Source organism: Lipotes vexillifer, unplaced genomic scaffold, assembly GCF_000442215.2.
Source record: "Lipotes vexillifer unplaced genomic scaffold, Lipotes_vexillifer_v1.1 scaffold395, whole genome shotgun sequence".
NCBI lineage: Eukaryota > Metazoa > Chordata > Mammalia > Artiodactyla > Lipotidae > Lipotes > Lipotes vexillifer.
The window spans coordinates 311,737-336,068 of record NW_006797390.1 but is presented as its reverse complement, the minus strand read 5'-3'; the positions used below and the strand labels follow the sequence as shown (position 1 = coordinate 336,068).

At 43.5% G+C, this 24,332-nt stretch overlaps 1 protein-coding gene across 2 annotated transcripts in view; it reads left to right on the top strand.

Annotated features, from left to right (window-relative positions):
* Positions 1–20,484, top strand: part of BORCS5 (BLOC-1 related complex subunit 5) — a 99,160-nt gene extending 78,676 nt beyond the window's left edge. For both annotated transcript variants that reach the window (XM_007469334.1, XM_007469335.1), the window contains one exon: positions 20,245–20,484. In XM_007469334.1, coding sequence (XP_007469396.1) covers positions 20,245–20,475 — 231 coding nt within the window. In that variant the 3' untranslated portion in view covers positions 20,476–20,484. The remainder of the gene's footprint in view (positions 1–20,244) is intronic.
* The last annotated feature ends 3,848 nt before the right edge of the window (positions 20,485–24,332 follow it).

The following is a 24,332-nucleotide window of genomic DNA, read 5'->3' as shown; positions in this document are numbered from 1 at the left end:
CCCCTAACCCCATATTCCTTTACAATATTCCCTCCATGGTTTCACAGCATACTTTTATATTTCAAATGCAGTCCTTAATGGGGGAAGCAGCCACACTTAAGGAAATAACCCTGATCACCTCACATTTACATCTTGAAGATGCCAGCTCTGCCTATTTGAGGCTAACTTTCCCACGCTCCCAATCGGTCACTTTTTCGAGAAAGGGATTTTTACCAATATCTCGGAGGACCATGGTAGCAATGAAGGTGGACAGAGGGACACCATCAGGGAAGCCGGACAGTGGTCTCGTGCTGCCCCCTCCCACTCGGGAGGGCTGCAGAGAGGGGGCTTTAATGAGAGAGAAAGCAGAACAGGGACTTCTCAGGGAAGCAGATCTTTTAGGGTGTCTGTGGCCCCTGAACTAGTATCAGTATCTTCCGTAGAGTGCAGTGAGAGTCTCCCAGGGGAGGGAGGAGTGGAATTTCTGCCCTTGAGTTTTGATTTTTACCCTGATCTTTTTCTCTTCTTGTTTTGCTGCCTTTCAGTGTCACTCTAGCCCTTTTCCAGGGGGATGGGGGATGGGCGGGGTGTGTGTGTGTGATCTGCCTGACGTTTATGTTTTGAGCTTTGGGGCCCGCTTAAAGGTTTTGAGATTTCTTTCCTCCCTTCCTGCCTAAACATAATGCCTCCGAGGGTAAGAAGGCACACGGGGAAGTTGGACAAGTCATAAAATAATTATTGGGGCACAGTGATGCAATTCAGACTCCTGAGATCCCAGTATCTCTTCATTCTCCTGAAGGTCCAAATAGAAGGTGTTCCTTTACTGAGACATTTAGATACATTGTTTGAACAAAGGAAACAGGGTCACTGCAAAATGTCCATTATGTGGTAATCAATGCCATTCAGTCTGTGGTGTAATTAATGAAAACACTGGGGACAGTCTGCCCATTGTTTCTCCCTTGCGCAACAGGAAATGGCAGACTAATAAGGAGCTGGAGAAGGCTTACGTAATTCCAGGACACAGAAACTGTGCACAATTGTGACTGACATCCTTCTAACTGCAGGTCTAGGCCCACCTGAGAGGTTCCTATTCCAGATGGACATAGGGACATTTGATTTGACCCTGTCATTTGATTTCTTTTAAATTTTTATTATTATTATTTAAAAAAATTATTTTTAATTTTATGTATTTTTTGGCTGCATTGGGTCTTTGTTGCTGTGCATGGGCTTTCTCTAGTTGCAGCAAGCTGGGGCTGCTCTTCATTGCAGTGCGCAGGCTTCTCGTTGCGGAGCACAGGCTCTAGGCGCGGGGGCTTCAGTAGATCTGGCTCACGGGCTCTAGAGCACGGGCTCAGTAGTTGTGGCGCACGGGCTTAGTTGCCCCGTGGCATGTGGGATCTTCCTGGACCAGGGATAGAACCCATGTCCCCTGCATTGGCAGGCAGATTCTTAACCACTGTGCCACCAGGGAAGTCCCTGTCATTTGATTTTGACATCAATTCATAGTAGATTTTTGTGTTCTTTATGGCCAGAAATGGTGTCTTGAGAAACTTTGTTTTATTCATTTATTTCTTTTTTTATTGAAGTTTAGTTGGTTTACAGTGTTGTGTTACTTTCTGCTGTACAACAAAGTGATTCATATATATACATTTATATATATATAGGCTGCATTGGGTCTTCATTGCTGTGCGCGGGCTTTCTCTAGTGTGGCCAGCAGGGGCTCCTCTTCGTTGTGGTGCGTGGGCTTCTCTTTGTTGCAGAGCATGGGCTCTAGGCGCACAGGCTTCAGTAGTTGTGGCACATGGGCTCAGTAGTTGTGGCTCATGGCTCTAGAGCGCAGGCTCAGTAGTTGTGGTGCACGGGCTTAGTTGCTCTGCGGCATGTGGGATCTTCCCCAACCAGTGCTCGAACCTGTGTCCCTGCCTTGGCAGGCGGATTCTTAACCACTGCGTCACCAGGGAAGTCCCTACATTCTTTTTCACATTCTTTTTCATGATGGTTTATCATAGGATATTGAATATAGTTCCCTGTGCTCTACAGTAGGACCTTGTTGTTTATCCATTCTCTGTATACTAGTTCACATCTGCTAACCCCAGAGTCCCAATCCATCCCTCCCCCGCCCCTTTGGCAACGGAAGTCTGTTCTCTACGTCTGCAAGTCTGGAGAAATTTTGTTTTAGATCACAGTTGTGACACACAGTTAAACTCATTTGACAAGGTAGAGCTAGCTGTGGAAAAGTTGGCAGTAGTGTTGTGTGGTGGCCCTTCAATCAGCAGATCTGGAGTGCAGCTCTGGCTCTGGCAGTACCTGCTGTGTGGACTGACCCACTCTGGGGTGGCCTCCCTCTGTAAAGTGAGGGGGGTGGGATTGAATGATCTCTAAGGACCCCTGCAGCGCTAAAATTCCATGTCCTGGAGCCCCCTCTGTGAAGTCAAGGATTGTGAAATGCTTATACAAGTGAAAAATCAGAGTACAAAGTGTACAAACAGACTTTGCCAGTGAAAATGTCATTCAAGTTTATCTGCTAACAAGTAGTTTATTCCCGTTGGTTTCCTCTTAGTTTTTGTTTTGTGAATGTTCATATTATGTCTGGAAACTTGTTCTTTTTGTTATTAAAAAAAGAAATGGCGGTTAAATTAGAAACAAAAGTGTTCTTTCATTCTACTGGAAAACTGTAAAACTTGCCATTTAAATTCATCTGTCAAGAATTTCAAAAAGGTCCTGAACACATTGCCCAACATGGTGTATATTTAATTGAAATGAATTGATATTTGAGTTAATGAGCTCTGTAGAAAAGATAGGCGAATATTAGGCTAAAAAGCACGGGTTTGAATTCTGGCTTCACTGCTAGTACAAGCTGTGTTACCCTGGACACATTTTTATGATCTCTGACTCCCTGATCCTGCAGCTCTAGTAGGAGAAGGGAATTTTCCCTGTAGGCCTATTGCGAGGAATAAAGATAATGTATGTGTAGTACATAGTACAATGCCTGACATTTAATTGATACTCAGTGAATAGTAGTTGTAACTGTTATACATTATTTTATTACATTAAAATACCTAGGGAATTACTAAATATTATATACTGTGTTGCACCTTCCTGGTCATCCTAGTATGATATACATAGATTGCTAAAAGAAACAGTCCCACTAGTATGGATTTCAGTTTTTGTTTTTGGTAGACCGTCTAGACTGAGGTTTGCCAGAGAGGGATTTCTCTTCTTGTCTGACTTACAGATCAAGGGTGTGATATGAGAATAAATGGCAAGCGTTTACCCTTATAAGCTGTCATTGTAAACTGTTGCCTTCAGAAACAGAGTCACTTCAAAATGTCCAGTATGTGGTAATTGGTGTCATTTAGCCTATGGCATAATTTTTGAAAACGTCTGCCCATTGTTTGTCCATTGTGCAAGAGAGAGGCACCCGGGAGAAGGTTCCCACAGAGAGCTCCTAATCCTCTGTGGGGATGGTCATCTGGAGGACGGTCAGAAAGCCAGAAAACACAGATTTTCCTTGCGGCATGCAGGATCTAGTTCCCTGACCAGGGATCGAACCCAGGCTGCCTGCATTGGGAGCGTGGAGTCCCACGCACTGGACCACCAGGGAAGTCTCTGCTTACAAGTTTTTGTGTGAACATACGTTTCAGTTCTCTTGAGTATATGTCTAAGAGTGAGATCGCTGGGTCATATGGTGACTCTGTGTTTAACTTTTGGCAAAACGAAACTGTTTTCCCAAGTGCCGCACCACTTACGTTCCCCATAGCAGTGCACAAGCCTTCCAGTTTCTCCACACCTTCAGCAACACTTGTTATTGCCTGGCTTTTTATTTCAGCCATATTAGTGAGCGTAAAGTAGTAAGCTCTTTGTGGTTTAGGTTTTCATTTTCCTAATGACTAAAGATGTTGAATCCCTTTTCATGTGTCCAGTGGCCATTTTTACATCTTCTTTGGAGAATTTCAAGCTGTATTTACAACACCAGGTTTTGCCCCTGGGACAGTACTAATTTATAGAGTACTAACTGCTAACTGCTCTCTAATCGGGAGAAATGGTAGTTCTGAGATTCAGAACACATGAAAGGGTGAAGCTTTTTATAAAACGTTGAGGCAGTTTCTTTTGAATGGGATCATATAATTGGAGAATTTCTTAGTTTTATTTCAGTACTATGAAAAACAAATCTCCAAGCATATTTGGCCATTCAGTGGAATTTTTTATAATCACATAACATTACATTTTTATACCTCTGATCTGTTTTTAGATCACTCTTATATATATCCTCTCATTTGTAATCTTTATAACATTACTGTAAAATTGGATGGATGGACAGACGGACGGGTGTTATTATTCCCATTTTTAAAAAGTAGAAGCTCAGACTCAGTTTGTGATGTGTCCAAGGTCACATAACTAGTAGGATTTAAATTCAAGCCTTCTGACTTCTTTCTTTTTATGTTAGTGAATTATTAGCCATGTCAAGGATGGGGGGGTGAGCCTACATTGCTAAAAATCAGTGATATACCCATCTCCAAAAAGACATTAGAGGCATGGCCACGTCCCCATAGATTGTTATTGACCTGAAAATTCATTTTTTGGATAGCTGTAAAACAGAATGAATTCTCAATTTTCCATTTAGCCCCTCTAGCTAGAAAAAAATTACAATAAAAGCAGAAATGTGCATCTCTGTGTATTCATTACATTTGGGGGCACAGAAGGATATCCATCGAAAGTACAAAGCTGGGGCTGGGTTTGGAGCGGGTTTTTTTTGTTTTTGTTTTTGTTTTGGCTGCCTTGGGTCTTCGTTGCTGCGTTCGGTCTTTCTCTAGTTGTGGCGAGCGGGGGCTACTCTTCATTGCGATGCACGGGCTTCTTATTTTGGTGGCTTCTCTGGTTGCGGAGCACGGGCTCTAGACACACAGGCTTCAGTACTCGTGGCTCACGGGCTCTAGGGCGCGGGCTCAGTAGTTGTGGTGCATGGGCTTAGTTGCTCCTCGGCATGTGGGATCTTCCTGGACCAGAGCTCGAACCCGTGTACCCTGCGTTGGCAGGCAGATTCTTAACCACTGCACCACCAGGGAAGCCCTGGGTTTGGAGTTTGAGAAGATAGCAGCCCTTGGTTTGCTGGCCTCAGCCCATCGTGGCCTCCACCTCCCAACCCCCATGTTCCTAAATTGACCTCCTTGGGAAACTGTAATTTAAATGTAAAATGAGTGCAGAGAAAGTGAACTGTTTGAGACCAAATAAAAATTGACCTTGAGGCTTAAGTTAACATTAAGAGCTGAACATTTAAAGGGTGGGAAAGATGAGTGACTTTTTAAAATGTAGTCTCAATTAAGTCCTTAAGAAATATTTTTTAACATTTTTAGAAACCTTAAGTTACTGAGGGAGAGGAAAAGCAACAGTCTGTTGATCGTATAGACTTGAATTTTGTTTACTGTGAAACACAATTTACCTATTCATTTTCTTTTGATCTATGAAAAAGTTAAATTTGCTTTTGACCACCTTGAACCTATCTACAACTTAAGGTTTTAGAATTTAGAAGATGTACAGTCTTCTTTCTGAAGCTTTTACTGTTGTTCACACGTCTTTTTCTAACTTAGAACGATAAGCCCTTGTAGTATGTATCCCTACTTTGACAAGGTTACCTTTACTTTGAAAAGGAAGTTACATCAAGCATTTAGACATCTTCCACCTGTCCCAAACCAGCATCAAAGCTTATTCTATCAGGAATTTTTTTTTTTTTTTTTTTTTTTTTTTTGGTACGCGGGCCTCTCACTGCTGTGGCCTGTCCCATTGCGGAGCACAGGCTCCGGACGTGCAGGCTCAGCGGCCATGGCTCACGGTCCCAGCCGTTTCGCGGCATGTGGGATCTTCCAGGACCGGGGCACGAACCCGCGTCCCCTGCATCGGCAGGCGGACTCTCAACCACTGTGCCACCAGGGAAGCCCAGGAATTTTGTATTTTTAATACTTATTTATTTATTTGGTTGCACCGGGTCTTAGTTGTGGCAGGTGGGCTCCTTAGTTGTGGCATGCGAACCCTTAGTTGCAGCATGCGTGTGGGATCTAGTTCCCTGCCCAGGGATCAAACCCGGGCCCCCTGCATTGGGAGCATGGAGTCTTATCCACTGCGCCACCAGGAACGTCCTCAGGAAATTTCTAAAAATAATTTTTTTTTTTTTTTTTTTGTGGTATGCGGGCCTCTCCATGTCGCGGCCTCTCCCATTGCGGAGCACAGGCTCCGGACGCACAGGCTCAGAGGCCATGGCTCACGGGGCCAGCCGCTCCTTGGCATGTGGGATCTTCCCGGACCGGGGCACGAACCCGTGTCCCCTGCATCGGCAGGCGGACCCTCAACCACTGCGCCACCAGGGAAGCCCCTAAAAATAATTTTTGAAGCAGTGTACTCTTGTTGGAGAAGATGTCATTTATTAAAGCTCTTCTGCTTGTTTTCAAAGTATTTTTGAAAAAAAAAAAAAAATCTGCAAGTTCATGGGTATTTTAAAATTTTACTGTGTTGGGTAGCAGCAAACAGTGGTAATAGTAACTCATTCTCATGGCTGAACATATAAATCAAAAACACATGGAAGGACTTGTAGGTGAATAATGATTTCAGTTATTAAGTAGTGTGAAATGTTTCTGTAAGGGAACTTTGGGGTGAGTAATGTGACTCTTTGTAGGATTTTCAGTAGCAGAAGTTCAGAACAAAAATAAAACATGTCAGCAAAAAACACAATGGTAGACTGTCCTCTGAGTGATTGCATAAGCCTTGAAGATAGTTAGTGTAGCAGGGATGAGGCGTAACAATAGCTCCCTGCCTTTGCAGCAGAGATACATGTGCCCGTTTGGATATCTTCAAATGTCATTTTTTTCTGCCCTTATTTACTTAATCTTGCTTTTCCATTTTTCATGTAAAAGAGGTTTCTAGACATAGTTTCTCTTTCAGTTCACATATATTTTATAATTTATGGAGCTCTGGGGTATTTTTTGGTTTGGTTTTTTTTTTTTTGGCCATGCTGTGCGGCTTGCAGGATCTTAGTTCCTCAACCAGGGATGGAACCTGTGTCTCCTGCAATGGAAGGGCAGAGTCCTAACCACTTGACTTCCCTGGAGCTCTGTTTATCTGGGACTGTTCCTTATCTCATTTATTCCTCACATTTAATCCCGTGAGATAAGACCAATCATTATCCCCAGTTTAAGGGTGAAGAAACTGAAGCTCAATGAGGTTAAGTAATTGGTTCAAGGTTGCAAAGATAATCATATGCACAACCAAGACTTTGACCCAGTTCTGTCTGACACTGCTATCTTCACCTGCAAGCTACATATAGTTGTCTGTAAAGCTTGGTGACTCAGGCCTCACAATAATTCTTTGTTTATTTCGTTGTTTCTGTCGAAGCCCCCTCCCCTTCTGAGAGAAGCCCTCCCCTCTCAGAGCGATTCTAAGTCACTCACCTCCAGCTCAGGATGCCTCCAGTGTGTAAACAGATTATTCCCAGGCTCTGGATGGTCATTTCACACGTGAGGTGAAAGCTCTGGTGAAACCTTGGGAGGTGAACTATTGAGAATTTAAGCCAGCGGGTCTGAAAACCACTGAGTCCTTTTCTGCCACCGCAGCTCAGCCAGGGCGGGAGCGTCCATGAAACAGGTCCCTCCCGAGGTGAAGTGTGCAACCTCATGGACATTGGTGTCATGAATAGCCACTTCTCGTCTGGTAGCAGTAACTATCCAGAGACAGGGATGGCATCCAGGATAATCTTGGTCATGGACCTGAAGCCTCCAGAGTCCTCAAAGTGATGTGAAAATTGACCAGAATGTCTTCCCTTCCACACTGTGTCAGACCTTCCCCAAATGAGCTCTGGGGAGACTATTGTCTGGTTAACATCTAGCGACTCCCATTTTCCTGGTCTGTAGTCCAACTTAACAGTGCCCGTGGGTTCAATCTTCAAGCAAGTTTTACTCTTTTACTTCCTTGGACCTTTTGTCCCAAGAGGACCAGATCCCACTTCAAGCTCATCTCTGGCAGGACTTTTCTGTAGGCTCCCAGCCCGTTTCCAGTGGCTCTTCACTGGCCTCCTCTCCCCTCCTTTTCTTTTTAATAAATTTAGTAGTTATTCAGCTCATCAGTTGGAGGCTTACTTTCCTGGAAGGGATCTAAATTCCCCTTTTAAGGATCTCAAAAGCAGTTTTTTTTTTTTTTTTGCGGTATGCAGTCCTCTCCCTGTTGTGGCCTCTCCCGTTGCGCAGCACAGGCTCTGGACGCGCAGGCTCAGTGGCCATGGCTCACAGGCCCAGCCGCTCCGCGGCATGTGGGATCTTCCCGGACCGGGGCACGAACCCGTGTCCCCTGCATCGGCAGGCGGACCCCCAACCACTGCGCCACCAGGGAATCCCAAAAGCAGATTTTTTAAAGAAATTCAATGAAGGTTTTGAGACAGAGGCCCAGGTCAGTTCTCCTGAAAAGATCCCAAATTTGGATTTTTTTCTTAATATTGAGTTGTAAGAGGTCTTTATATATTCTGGATATGTCTATTTTAAGATGTTGATCAGTAGATAATATTTCTTCTCTTAGTCTGTGGCTTGCCTTATCGTTTTCTTAATGGTATCTTTCAAGGAGAAGCTTTAAATTTTGATGAAGATCAATTTAACCATTTTTTGTCTTATGGTTAATGTGTTCTGGACCTGTTTAAGAAATCTTTGCCTACTGCAAGGTAGCAAAGGTTTTTCTTGTAAAAGTTGTATAGTTTTAGCTTCTATGTTTACGTCTGTGATCCATTTCATGCTAATTTTTGTGTATGGGGTGAGGTGTAGGGGTTCACGTTTTATTGGGTTCTTCCAAAAATTGTTGAAAAACTTTCTTTTCCCCATTAAATTACCTTGAAAACTTTGTAAAAAAAAAAAAAAATCAATTGACCCATGTATGTTTAGATCTGTTTCTACACTCTGTTCAGTTTCATTGATCTGTATATGTCTCTGTGCCAATCCTGATTACCATAGCTTTTTTTGGAGTATAATTGGAGTATATAATGGGAGTATAATTAAGGAGATTAATCTGTTGTTTCATAATTGTTTTATAATTGGAGTATAAAATTGGAGTATAAAATTGCTTCACAATATTGTGTTAGTTTCTGTTGCACAACAAAGCGAATCAGCCATATGCATACACATGTACCCATATCCCCTCCTTCTTGAGCCTCCCTCCCATCTTCTCTATCCCACCCCACTAGTCAGCGCAAAGCACCGAGCCGATCTCCCTGTGTTATGCTGCTGCTTCCCACCAGCCAGCTATTTTACATTTGGTAGTGTATATGTCGATGCTGCTCTCACTTCGCCCTCCCACCCCATGTCATCAAGTCCATTCTCTATATCTACCTCTTTATTCCTGCCCTGCAACTAGGTTCATCAGTACCATTTTTTTTTTTTTTTAGATTCCATATATATGCGTTAGCATACAGTATTTGTTTTTCTCTTTCTGACTTACTTCACTTTGTAAGACAGACTCTGTCCATCCACCTCACTACAAATAACTCAATTTCACTTCTTTTTATGGATGAGTAATATTACATAGTATATATGTGTCACATCTTCTGTATCCATTCCTCTGTCAATGGACGTTTAGGTTGGTTCCACATCTTGGCTATTGTAAATAGTGCTGCAGTGAACATTGTGGTACATGCCTCTTTTTGAATTATGGTTTTCTCAGGGTATATGCCCAGTAGTGGGATTGCTGGGTCATATGGTAGTTCTATTTTTAGTTTCTTAAGGAACCTCCATACTGTTTTCCATAGTGGTTGTATCAATTTACATCCCCACCAACAGTGCAGGAGGGTTCCCTTTCACCACACCCTTTCTAGCATTTATTGTTTCTAGCTTTTTTTTTCTTTTTTTCGGTACGCGGGCCTCTCACTGCTGTGGCCTCTCCCACTGCGGAGCACAGGCTCCGGAGGCGCAGGCCCAGCGGCCATGGCTCACGGGCCCAGCAGCTTCGCGGCATGCGGGATCCTCCCGGAATGGGGCATGAACCCGCGTCCCCTGCATCAGCAGGCGGACTCCCAACCACTGCGCCACCAGGGAAGCCCTGTTTCTAGCTTTTTTGATAATGGCCATTCTGACTGGTGTGAGGTGATACCTCATTGTAGTTTTGATTTGCATTTCTCTAATAATTAGTGATGTTGAGCATCTTTCCATATGCCTCTTGGCCACCTGTATGTCTTCCTTGGTGAAATGTCTATTTAGGTTTTCCGTCCATTTTTTAACTGGATTGTTTGTTTTTTTTGATATTGAGCTCCATGAGCTCTTTGTATATTTTGGAAATTAATCCTTTGTCTGTTGTTTCATTTGCAAATATTTTCTCCCATTCTGAGGGTTGTCTTTTTGCCTTGTTTATGGTTTCCTTTGCTATGCAAAAGATTTTAAGATTAATTAAGTCCCATTTGTTTATTTTTGTTTTTATTTCCGTTACTGTAGGAGGTGGGTCAAAAAAGGACTTGCTGTGGTTTATGTCAAAGAATGTTTTTCCTATGCTTTCCTCTAAGAGTTTTATAGTGTTTGGTCTTACATTTAAGTCTTTAATCCATGTGGAGTTTATTTTTGTGTATGGTGTTAGGTAGTGTTCTAATTTCGTTCTTTTACATGTAGCTGTCCAGTTTTCCCAGCACCACTTATTGAAGAGGCTGTCTTTTCTCCATTGTATGTTCTTGCCTCCTTTGTCCTAAATTAGGTGCCCATATGTGTGTGGGTCTATCTCTGGGCTTTCTGTCCTGTACCATTGATCTCTATTCCTGTTTTTGTGCCAGTACCATACTGTTCTTGATTACTGTAGCTTTGTGGTATAGTTTGAAGTCGGGGAGCCTTGATTCCTCCAACTCCACTTTTCTTTCTCAGGATTGCTTTGGCTATTTGGGGTCTTTTGTGTTTCCATACGAATTGTAAAATTTATTGTTCTAATTCTGTGAAGAATGCCATTCGTAGTTTATTAGGGATTGCATTGAATCTGTAGATTGCTTTGGGTAGTATAGTCATTTTCACAATATTGATTCTTCTAATCCAAGAACATGGTATATTTCTCCATCTGTTTATGTCATCTTTGATTTCTTTCATCAGTGTTTTATAGTTTTCTGAGTACAAGTCTTTCACCTTTTTAGGCAGGTTTATTCCTAGGTATTTTATTCTTTTTGTTGCAGTGGTAAATGGGAGTATTTCCTTAATTTCTCTTTTTGATTTTTTGTTGTTGGTGTATAGGAATGCAAGAGATTTCTGTGGATTAATTTTGTATCCTGCAACCTTACCAAATTCATTAATTAGTTCTAGTAGTTTTCTGGTGGCATCTTTAGGATTTTCTATGTATAGAATCATGTCATCAGCAAACAGTGACAGTTTTATGTCTTCTTTTCCAATTTGTATTCCTTTATTTCTTTTTCTTCTCTGATTGCTGTGGCTGGCTCTTCCAAAACTATGTTGAATAAGAGCAGCTGGAGTGGACATCCTTGTCTTGTTCCTGATCTTAGTGGAAATGCTTTCAGTTTTTCACCATTGAGTATGATGCTTGCTGTGGATTTGTCATATATGGCCTTTATTATGTTGAGGTAGGTTCCCTCTATGCCCATTTTCTGGAGAGTTTTTATCATAAATGGGTGTTGAATTTTGTCAAAAGCTTTTTCTGCATCTATTGAGATGATCATATGGTTTTTATTCCTTAATTTGTTAATGTGGTGTATCACATTGATTGATTTGCATATATTGAAGAATCCTTGCATCCCTGGGGTAAATCCCATTTGATCATGGTGTGTGATCCTTTTAATGTGGTGTTGGATTCTGTTTGCTAGTATTTTGTTGAGGATTTTTGCATCTATGTTCATCAGTGATATTGGTCTATAATTTTCTTTTTTTTGTGATATCTTTTTCTGGTTTTGGTATCAGGGTGATGCTGCCTTCATAGAATGAATTTGAGAATGTTTCTCCTGCAATTTTTTGGAAGTGTTGGAGGAGGACTGGTGTTAGCTTTTCTCTAAATGTTTGATAAAATTCACCTGTGAAGCCATCTGGTCCTGGGCTTTTGTTTGTTGGAATATTTTTAATTATGGTTTCCATTTCATTACTTGTGATAGGTCTGTTTATATTTTCTAATTCTTCCTGGTTCACTCTTGGAAAATTGTACCTTTCCAAGAATTTGTCCATTTCTTCATGGTTGTCCATTTTATTGGCATATAGTTGTTTGTAGTAGTCTCTTATAATCCTTTGTATTTCTGCAGTGTCAGTTGTGATTTCTCCTTTTTCATTTCTAAATTTATTGATTTGTGTCCTCTCCCATTTTTTTCTTGCTGAGTCTGGCTAAGGGTTTATCAATTTTGTTTATTTTCTCAAAGAACCAGGTTTTAGTTTTATTGATCTTTGCTATTGTTTTTTCATTTCTATTTCATTTATTTCTGCTGTGATATTTATTATTTCTTTCCTTCTACTGACTTTGGGTTTTCTTTGTTCTTCTTTCTCTACTTGTTTTAAGTGTAGGGTTAGATTGTTTATTTGAGATTTTTCTTGTTTCTTGAGGTGAGATTGTATTGCTCTATACTTCCCTCTTCGAACTGCTTTTGCTGCATCCCACAGGTTTTGGGTCATTGTATTTTCATTGTCATTTGTTTCTCTGTGTTTTTTAATGTCTTCTTTGATTTCTTCAGTGATCTCTTGGTTATTTAGTAGCGCACTGTTTAACCTCCATGTATTTGTGTTTTTTAGTTTTTTTTCCTGTAATTGATTTCCAACATCATAACGTTGTGGTCAGAAAAGATGCTTGATACGATTTCAATTTTCTTAAATTTTCCGAGGCTTGATTGTTGACCCAAGATGTGATCTATCCTGGAGAATGTTCCATGTGCACTTGAGAAGAATGTATTCTGTCACTTTTGGGTGGAATGTTCTGTAAATATCACTTAGATCTATCTGGTCTATTGTGTCATTTAAAGCTTGTGTTTCCTTATTATTTGTTTGGATGATCTGTCCATTGGTGTAAGTGGTGTGTTAAAGTCCCGTACTGTTATTGTGTTACTGTCGATTTCTCCTTTCATGGTTGTTAGCATTTGCCTTATGTATTGAGGTGCTCCTATGTTGGGTGCATAAACATTTATAATTGTTATATTTTCTTCTTGGACTGATCCTTTGATCATTATGTAGTGTCCCTCCTTATCTCTTGTAAGAGTCTTTGTTTTAAAGTCTATTTTATCTGATACAAGTATTGCTACTCCAGCTTTCTTTTGATTTCCATTGGAATGGAATATCTTTTTCCATCCCTTCACTTTCAGTCTGTATGTGTCCCTGGGTCTGAAGTGGGTCTGTTGTAGATAGCATATATATGGGTCTTGTTTTTGTATCTATTCAGCCAGTCTCTGTCTTTTGGTTGGAGCATTTAATCCATTTACATTCAAGGTTATTATTGATATGTATGTTCCTCTTACCATTTACTTAATTGTTTTGGGTTTGTTTTTGTAGGTGTTTTTCTTCTCTTGTGTTTCCTGCTTAGAGAAGTTTCTTTAGCATTTGTTGTAAAGCAGGTTTGGTGGTGCTGAATTCTCTTAGCTTTTGCATGTCTGAAAAGCTTCTGACTTCTCCATCGAATCTGAATGAGATCCTTGCTGGGTAGAGTAATCTTGGTTGTAGGTTTTTCTCTTTCATCACTTTAAGTATATCCTGCCACTCCCTTCTGGCCTGCAGAGCTTCCACTAAAAAATCAGCTGATAACCTTATGGGGATTGCTTTGTATGTTATTTTTTTTTTTCCCTTGCTGCTTTTAATATTTTTTCTTTGAATTTAATTTTTGTTTGTTGGATTAATATGTGTCTTGGTGTGTTTTTCCTAGGGTTTATCCTATATGGGACTCTCTGTGCTTCCTGGACTCGGGTGACTATTTCATTTCCCATGTTAGGGGAGTTTTCAACTATAATCTCTTCAAATATTTTCTCAGATCCTTTCTTTTTCTCTTCTTCTGGAACCCCTATAATTCGAGTGTTGGTGCATTTAGTGTTATCCCAGAGGTCGCTGAGATTGTCATCAATTCTTTTCATTCTTTTTTCTTTATTCTGCTCCTTGGCAGTTCTTTCCATCATTTTGTCTTCCAGCTCACTTATTCGTTCTTCTGCCTCAGTTATTCTGTTATTGATTCCTTCTAGTGTATTTTTCATTTCAACTATCATGTTGTTCATCTCTGTTTGTTTGTTCTTTAGTTCTTCTAGATCTTTGGTAAACATTTCTTATATTTTCTCAGTCTGTGCCTCCATTCTATTTCTGAGATTCTGGATCACCTTTACTATAATTACTCTGAATTCTTTTTCAGGTAGATTGCTTATTTCCTCTTCATTTATTTGGTCTTGTAGGTTTTTTACCTTGCTCCTTCATCTGTGAAAAATTTTTTTGCCGTCTATGTTTGTTTTTTTTTTTTTATGAGTGGGATTGTGTTTCTGTCTTATTGGTTGTTTGGCCTGAGGCTTCCAACACTGGAGTTTATAGGCTATTGGGTAGAGCTGGGTCTTGGTGCTGAGATGAGGAACTCTGTGAGACCTCACTCTGATGAATATTCCCTGGGTTCTGAGGTTCTCTGTTAGTCCAGTGGTTCGGACTCGGAGCTCCCACTGCAGGAGCTTCGGCTTGACCCCGGGCTCATGAACCAAGATCCTGCAAGATGCCTGGGGTGGCAAAAAAAAAAAAAAAAGAACAATAACAAAGTGAAAAATAAAATTAGACTAGGAAACTAACAGATATATTAGAAAGAATATAAAAATTAAAATATAGAGGCATCAACAACCAGAAGGTACATCAGTACCACAATAGTGAAAAAGAGGAGGAGGGGAAAAAAAAGGGAGGGGGGAAGAACTTGGCTCTAGAGGGTGGGGCCTAAGCAAGAGTGAGGTTTGGGTGGTGAGCGGGGCCAGTGCTCAGGACCCACAGGGCTGGAAAAGGCCCCAGGGGGCTGTGGGGGGTGGGGGGTGGGGCTTAGGCTCAAGGAACAGAAGGGGCCCAGGCATGCCCCCCACCCCTGGTCTCAGAGGGAAGGACATCTCACCTGGGAGCCTAGCAGGCTTCCTGGGCTTGAGTGAGTGGGGCAAATGCCCTCCTCTCTTCTCCTGCTCCTTGGCCTCCCTCCTATGCCTCGAGGATCCACGTGGCCTGGATGGGGCTTTATGGCAGGGGTAACACCTTGGGAGCTCAGCATGCTCCCAGGCCTGAGTGGGCCAGGTGATCACCCTCCGCTCCTCTTCCTGGAGAGTCCCTCCCACCTGCCTCTCCTGATCTCCCTGACCTCAGGGGCACTGATCCTGTCTGGCCTCCACTTCTCCTCCCTCCTCAGTCCCTCTATGTCCTACCGGTTCACTTTGGGGTTTCTCCCATCCCCTGGGCCTCAGAATCCCTCACCAGCAGCTGACAGGCGCCCTAGTTGTGGGGAGACTCTAACTCCACATCTACCCACACCACCATCTTGACTCCGCCCTGTAGCTTTAAATTAAGTCTTGAAAGAATTACTGTAAGTCTTCAGACTTTGTTCTTTTTCAAAATTCATTTGACCATTCTGTTTACTTAGAATCAGCTTATCAAATCCCTACCAAAAAAAGCCATCTAGAATTTTGATTCAGATTGCAAATGAATCTATAAATTGATTTGGCAAGAACTGACATCTTAATGATGTTGAATCTTCCAATTCATGAACATGGTATACCTCTCCATTTTTGAGATCTCCTTTAATTTTTCATTGCAGGGTTTTGTAATATCAGTGTGTAGGTCTTATACATATTTTGTGACATTTTCTCTAAGTTTTTTATGTTGATGCAATTGTAAATTTTGTATTTTTTATTCCATTGTCCAGTTGTTCATTGCAAATATATAGAAATACAATTGATTTTTGTATGTTGACCATGTATCTTGCAACCCTGCTGAATTCACTTGATGGTTTTATTAGTTTTTGGTTCTAAGCTTCCTTAAGATTTTCTAGGTACATCATGTCCTCTGCAGATTAAGACCCTTTTATTTATTCCTCACCAGTTCCTGTGCCTTTTATTTCCTTTGGTTGGCTTATTGCAGTGGCTAGGACCTCTAGTACAACTTTGAATAGAAGTGATGAGAATGGGCATTCTTGCCTTATTCCTGATCTTAGGGAGAAAAGTGTCTTTCACCACTAACTGTGATGTTAGCTGTTGGGTTTTCACAGATGCCCTTTATCAGACTGAAGAAGTTTCCTTCTGTTCCTAATTTGCTGAAATTTTTCATAATTTGTTGAATGCTTTTTCTGTGTCTGTTGAAATGATTGTATGATTTTTAACCTTTATTATATTGAAATGACAAATTACTTTTGATTTTCAGATGCTGAAAAAGCTTACATCCTTGAGATAAACCCCACTTGGTAATGATATGCTATCTTTTCTGTATGATTCTGGATTTGATTTGCTAATATTTTGGATCCATTGCTGGCAGTGGACCGACCAGGTGGGCAAATAGGATGCCCCATCCACATAAGGTATTTGGAACGACTTTGAGCCCCTTCTGTAGATGTCTAATGTCATAGTAAAGCCTGCACTTACACCCACAAATAATCTCACCTCCTTTTTCACCTGCCCTTTGAAAGGTACTGCCACCAGAGATGGTATATGAATATGTGGGGCAAGGTTTGAAATATGAGTTTAAGAGTAAACAGTGAGTTCCTTAGGGCAGGGACTTTATCACATTCATTCTATCAGTGTAAGATTAAATCGAACTGGTGTTACAGAGACCCAGAATTATGGTGGCTTATACAGAATGGAAATTTTTTTTTACCTTGTTTTTTTTTTTTTTTTTAAATATTTAGTTAGTTAGTTAGTTGGTTGCACCGGGTCTTAGTTGTGGCAGGCGGGCTTCTTAATTGAGGCCCACGGGCTCCTTAGTTGAGGTATGTGAACTCTTAGTTGCGGCATGAATGTGGGATCTAGTTCCCTGACCAGGGATTGAACCCAGACCTCCTGCAATGGGAGTGCGGAGTCTTAACCACTGCGCCACCAGGGGAAGTCCCGACCTTGTTTGTTTCTTTTAAATTAATTTTTATTGGAGTCTAGTTGATTTACAGTGTTGTGTTTCTGCTGGACAGCAAAGTGAATCAGTTATACATATACATATATTCACTCTTTTTCAGTTTCTTTTTCCATATAGGTCATTACAGAGTACTGAACAGAGTTTCCTGGGCTATACAGTCAAAATGGAAATTTGTTGTTCTCTCCCACACCTGGTACGACTCTCATGGGGAAAAAGCCTCATGGACCCAGACTTCTTCTAGTTCACTGCTCTGCCGACCCACAGATTATGAGCTTAATTATTCTCGTGGTCCATGGGGGCTGCATCTGCATTTCAGCAGCAGCAGAGGGAGGGAAGGGACAAAGGAGAGGAGGAGCATGCCAGCTAACTTTTAGGAAAGGCGCCCGGAAGTTCCGTGAGAGACTTTCTCATATACATGCCGCTGACTAGTACTCAGTCATGTGGTCACAGCAAGGCCAGGGTTTTGAGGCAAGAGTCACGGGGAATAAATAGTCATTCTCTGTCTATTGGAAAATCTAGTAGTCTTTTCATTTAAATGGCTCCTCTGGAAGTTCCTGAAACAAAGTTATTTGCAACATTCCTCCTTCTGGGCCTGAGTTTCCTGGAATAGTAAAGTCATGTTAACAAAGAGAGTGGAAAAGAAAAGTCATGTTAATGTACACAGTAAGCCGTGTGGGTGTAAATAGTTTTGGTTCTTAATATCTATGTCGCTAGGACTTTGCATGGTGCATGGCACACGGTAGTACTCGATAAATGTCTGTTGACTCTGTATGTTGTATTTATGCTTCCTTGTTAGAGTCTACATGCCAGAATAGAAACAGGAAAGGTGAATATGTTCCCGATTGTCAAAATGGTAAGATTCAGAATTGCATTAGATGACATTGCCTAAAGTCATGTCAGAAATGCTGGAGTAAGTGTGTACCTGGGGTTCATGGGCACATGCTTAGGTAGGGGTAGGGGTCAGGAGCAGAACTGTCTGAGCAAAGGGCGGGGCATGAGAAGCAGGCATTGCCCATTTTATTACACTCTTCCAGGTATTAAAGTCTTAGCTGCACCAAATTGAGACTTTACTTGCAACAATCAGAAAGAATGGGAAAAGATTTAAAAGGCAATAACTTTTCCATCACGTGATTTGATGCTCTTTAATGCCATGCCACGTACCAACTAAAATCTCGTGTGCCCCTAATGGTATACTCTCTCAATTAAATACAGCAAAAGGAAGATGCTGGACTGAGGAAATCTGGGTTTTAGTCTTGGTTCTGTCACTGTGAGACCTTGGAGGTCGCTCAGCCCTAAGTTTCCTCTTCTGTGTTTTTTTCCCTCTGGGACTGTCATGGAATTGACTCTTGGAAGACATACTCTAAACATGTTTGAACAGTGTGCTTGAATTCAGTGTGCTCACCTAAGCATTCAACATGACATGGCTTCGGACAGAAGCTCTGGACACTTTAAACGTGGCTTCAGCTGGATGTGGAAGTGTGTAAGGAAGTGTATGCCACCGAACAAGAACTTTGCTAAGATGGTTGTAAAACCTGTCTGATCAGGTGTGTCAGTCAGGCCATAGGGGAGGGGATGGGTTGATTGCCAAGGGCCTTAGGTATGATAAGGTAGAGCCTTGGAGGCCATTTCAGATAAACTCTGACTCGGGAGTCTGTCTAGTCTGGTAGAGTTGGGGGGTGGGGGCCGGGAGTGCCCCCGCCAAGCGAAACGTGATGACCCGAGAAGGTTCTGAATTCTGGTGCAGGCTGTTCCATGGGCTGTGCTGGCCCACGAGTGGGTCCCAGCTGGCTCCCACAGTCTCGCAGAGGGCGGAGTGTTCCTAGGTGCTGGACTGAATTGCCATCCTGAGAAGGTTGGCGCCGACTGTGAGGAAGACGATCGTTTCCTGCCTCACCACCTCCAAAGTGCTGAGTGCCTGAACAGGCTTGCAGAGAGCCCTCTGAAGATAGAAACTGTTTCCACTTTGTCTGGAGTTTCCCATTCAGATGGATTATTTTCCTCCCTGCGCACCCCAGCCCTTCACCAGCTGTCTTTTCGTTGTCCCCTAGGCATTTCAAAACAAGTGACGGGAGAACCAACGGAACCAACCAAAATAAGCCCTGAGTTCTTGTAACAGCCCCCCTGCTCCTCAGCACCGTCCCTCTCTCCCCACACGCACAACGTCAAAATAGAATTGGTTATTTTGTTTTCAGGGGGTGCCCTGGCTTGGGTCTTTTATATGTTAGAATGTTTGTTTTGTTTTTGTCTTTATCACGCCGTTTTCGGAGGCTCTGCGGTAACTCGCGTTGAGGGCCAGCGCTTGGCTGGGTGCTGGGGCTGGGAAGGGCCGTGCTCCTGGGAGGACAAGAAGGAAGGGTTGAGGTGCCATTTGAGCTTTGGAACAGAAGCATGAGTCTTGGGGGTGTGACTGTTTCCTCCCTGGTTGCGGAAGGAAACAAGTGGGGAGGGAGTGGATGCGGGTCCATGCAGAGGAAGGGTGCGGGCATCCGACACGCTGGCGGTTCCCTCCTCCTCCTGTTTTCATCCAGATGATAGGTACCAAAGAACCTCGCCAGGGGAGGAAAAGAGGCCACAAAAGGGGAACCCAGAGCCTCAAGTTTGCTTGACTGGGGGGAGAGTGCCCAAAGCAGTCCTCCGTTTGCCCCGCATGGTATATAGACTTGACTTGGTTGGCATCTGTGGTCCTGGCGGGGAGTGCCACCCCCTCCAGGCAGCTCTCCCGGAGTGACTGTGGTCTGCAGCCTCCAGGGAGGAGGGAGGACAAAGCCGAGTCCTGAGCACGTCGTCATCTCATTTCGTCCTCCCAGCAACCCTGCAAGTCTGCCATCAGTCCCCTGATTTTTGCAGATGAAAGACCTGAGACAGAAAGCATACATATTAGCAGCTCAAGTGGCAGAGCCGGAGTCAAACCTTGGTCTGCCGGGTTTCTGAGCCAGGATTCTTTCCTGTAGAGAGAAAGAGCTAGAAATCCCAGGGTCTCAACAAGGACTAGATGGCTCATGCTCCCAGAAGGCAGAGCTGGAGGCTGTCATCCCAGTCTCCCTCTGCAGAGGGTTCTGGGGCAGCAGCCGGTCAGGCGGTGTCCTGGAAGGTTTTTATGCCCAGCGATTCCGCTTCCTGCAAAGCTGGTCGCCCCCCACGTGGCCTGTGGGCTCCGCACCTCGTGCTCATCCCCCAGCCTTGTGACGGGACTTGTTTCCTCTGGATTGAATGTGTCTCACTTCTCTCCCTCCTGCAGATGGATCTGTCTGTAGAAACCCTCTTTAGCTTCATGCAGGAGCGCCAGAAAAGATACGCCAAATACGCCGAGCAGATCCAGAAGGTCAACGAGATGTCGGCCATCCTGCGCCGTATCCAGATGGGCATCGACCAGACAGTGCCGCTGCTGGAGCGGCTCAACAGCCTGCTGCCCGAGGCCGAGCGCCTGGAGCCCTTCAGCATGAAGCCCGACCGCGAGCTCAGGCTGTAGCTGCCTCCCCCTACCGGCTGTGGTCGGGGGACCGCCAGGATCCCAGGATGCTTGGAACCAAAGGCGTTGGAGGTGACCGAAGGCCACCAGGGGTGTTGACGCTCCCTGAGGACACGGGAAGCAGTCCAGCCGCCCTGGAGACTGCCATGCCCCAGCCCTTCCCTTGACGCGCTCTCCCCCTGCAAAGCCTACTCTCGGTGGTCACCCAAGTGGGAATGTTTGAACTATTAGGGATTCTTTACAGAACTCTTCCTTGGGACTTATTTTTATTTTGCGTAGTTTTTTTTTTTTTTTTAATTGACAGTGCATATTATCCAGTCTAGCTTGCAGACTGAAAATATGAAGAGAAGGGGAGAAATATTTTAAGAAGCTCTGTGTCCTTGACGCCTTCATGACGTTTTTCTCAGTAGAGGCTGTCCTGTGGGTCGTAAACATAAAAACATAAAGAACTGACTTAACCCAGGCGCGTGTGTTGTGTTTCCGTCGTAGCAAGTCTTTATCTGGCCTCTGGCATTGCTCCTGTGTCGGCTTAGGGTGCCCCTCCCGTGTCGTCGTCGGAAACTGAAGACTCCCTTTCCACAGCCTGGTCGGGTTCATCTCCCACTGATAACTGGTTTCCTTGATGCAGATACAGTTTAGGTTTCCTCTTATTACGTCAGCGCTGGCAGGACTCCAATTTCTGAGGCAGGTTTTAGCCCGCATTTGCTCTACTAGCTTTGCAGACTCGGAGCGGAGCGGAGAGCGCTCACCCAGCAGGCGTCCACGGAGCCCACTGGATGGGCCAGGCATTGTGCCGGGGATACAAAAAAGGCTGAAGAGGAAAAACTCCCAAGTGCTGCTGAATTTCTGTGGGAGATTAGGAAATGAAGAAATTTGAGTAACCACAAAAGTACTCAATGCAGTACTTTGCACATCATAAACGTTCTAATGGAAGAAAAGATTGCAGAAGCAAAGAAATGGAACGTACGAACAGATCCAGGCAGGCAAACGGAAACCAGGAGCTAGGGGATATCGGGAGGTCACTGAGGCCCATGGGGCTCCCTAGATTCCTCCAAGCCTCAGAGGGTGTTTTTTGTGTCCAAACAGCCTTAGGTATATTTGTAAGGTTAAAATTGATCCCACTTAGTTTAGCATCTCTCAGTTAAACTTTATCTGATTCTAACCTCGGATTTTGATTGAACACTATCTTGTAAGGTTCTTAGAACCCGGGATAAAATGTAGGGCATAAAACAACTGGATGACAGCAGAAATATGAACATTCCAAGCTAAATGGAAAAAATAATTTAAAAATATTTAGACGCAGGGAAAAAATCAATAGCTTCTAGCATTTTCTAAGGACTAAAAAATATCAAGATTGCTCATTCCCTGTGAACTAGAAAGACAACTTGGAAACCAGAGCCAAGGGAAGAGGTCAAGGCAGCATCTGCCTCCTTCAGAGGGCAACCTTCTGAGAACTGCTTTCTCTACCCATCAGGAAGGAAGGCGGGTAGAGACATCCAGCCAGAGGAGACAAAGGGGTCTGAGGGAGCCAGGGAGGGATTGGAAGCACTGAGCTGGGAGTGGGGAGCTAGACCTTTAGAGTTTGTTGGGCCACTCTGGTGAAAGAAGCTCGTCTTTATAATGCCTTTGGTGGTCAGGATTTTAGTGGGGCTTTAAACCATTCCTAGAGCAATTCATTAGAGTGCAATCAAGAAAGATGTTCTGTAATTTTAGAAACCTGTTAAATAGCTAAGGTTATTCTAGGAAATGTCACACAGGGGAAGGCAGCCACATTTATTGAATAATGCATTCCCCCACCCCAACCCCGCTGTGTTCAGTGCTCCTTTCATGTATTAAATTTCCATGTAATTGAGGATCTGGTTCTGGACTGTATTCAGATTCATTGATCTTTCTGTCCATACTGTTTCATGCTGGTTTTTGTTCATTTTTTCACACTGTTTTAATATTATAATTTCACAATACATTTTAATATCTGACGTGGCTAGACTAGGTACCCACCTACTCTAATTACTGTTTTTTCCTAACTTCACTTTTTTTTTTTTTTAACTTCAAACTGGCAGAAAAGTTGAGAAACTAATAAAAGGCATTCTCATAGTCCCTTCCCCTAGACTGACAGAAAGTGGCATTTTTCAGCTCTCAACCATCATTGTCTTTTTTTGAGTTCCTGGAGTATACAGAACCTGAACACAGAGACATGCTTGTAGCTTTCAAAGAAGGAAAGGCTGGTTGTCTACAGAGCTGTCAAAATAGCTCAGGGATCACACGTTGCGTTATCCTCACGGCACTTAATACAATTTACAAATAAAAGCACATAACAAAGTGACATGCAGACTGAGCCTGCGAGGACAGAGCTTTCTCAACTGTGTGGCAGCAGCTGATGGTCTGGACGTGGCAGAAAGGTGGCCTCGCACAGCGCGCAGAACTCCTCTGCCAGCCAGCGCTCCATCCAGGTCTTTTCCTTCTTACAAAGACACTAGACAAAACATGGTATATTAACTTAGATTTGGGTCCAAAGTAGATAGACTGCTTATTCCTGGGTAGAAGCAGAGAAGAACAATAGGCAAATCTGATGTGTTTTGAAATAATTCTAGTTAATTTAATATTTGTGGTATGTGGTGGTTTTGCAATGTTAGCAACTTTGGCTAAGTCGAGTTATGTTTCCTGGAATTCCCTTCCCTGTTCCTTTTTGGTTAGGGTTGGCCACAAGAGAAATTTGCATGAGACTTGTCAGTGGAAGTGAAGCAACATCCACGTGTATTTGATGACATCGCTGTCAGTCAGGCCCTGTTGCACTTTTGGTGTGTGGGCAGCAGCTCCTCCGTCCGGCTCCACAGAACTCTGCTTTCAGCTTTTCCAGATCCTGGGCCAGGTGTGAGTACTAACTTCTCCTTAGGTCTTCTGCCGCAGGGAGGATGAGGGCTTAGAGAAGGGAAGACCAGCGTGGGTTCTGGTGGGAGACAGATGTGGTTCCAGCTGGTCGCTTGCAGGCTTCAGGTGTCTTGGCTCTCTGCCACTGCCCATCCATCCCCCCCCACTGCCCATCCATACCCCGCTGCCCATCCATATCCCGCTGCCCATCCATCCGCCACTGCCCATCCATCCCCCACTGCACATCCATCCCCCACTGCCCGCCCATCCCCCACTGCCCATCCATCCTCCACTGCACATCCAGCTGTTTTCTGGACCACCTGCCCAGCGACTCCTGGTGAAGAAGAAACAGCACAACTGGGACTCTTATCAGCTCCTTTAATTGCTTAAGGTGAGTCTCTTGAACAACCTCCTTATTCTGCATCATTCCTGGTGGTTCTTCTCTGATTGAACCCTGACTGGTAACATTTTACTTTTCCCTCCTCGATATTTTACTTTTTCCAATGGATTCTTGGAATCTGAGGGGTTTACTGTTTCAAGAGACAGTAATGCTGGATCCCTATTGGTTAATGACCAGTGACCTAGCTGAATGCTCTCGGATGTTTCAGGGATGGGGAGGCTGCCTGGGGTTGTCAAAGAGCCCTGGCTGGAAGTTTCCACCCCCGCTAGAGCACGAGGTGGTCTGGGTGGGGTCTCACGCCCCTTCCAGCTCTTAGATCCCACGTCTGCGGTTCTGATACCTCACCCTCGAGAAGCAGTGAGGAGCGTCTTTGCCTGTTGTGTCTGAGCAGTGGCCCTGGGTCTTGTAGTGACTTTAATTTCTGAGTTGCCAAGGGAGAGCTTCTTTCCTTCTCTTTCTTAACTATGAATTAAGACAGGTGTCAAGTGGCTCGCTTCCTTTAAGGACCTGTTTTGCTTGTCAGTCTATTCACCTCTAGTTATGAACCCCATCCAACAGGCCGCTCTACTGCAGCCTCCTTGTTTCACTA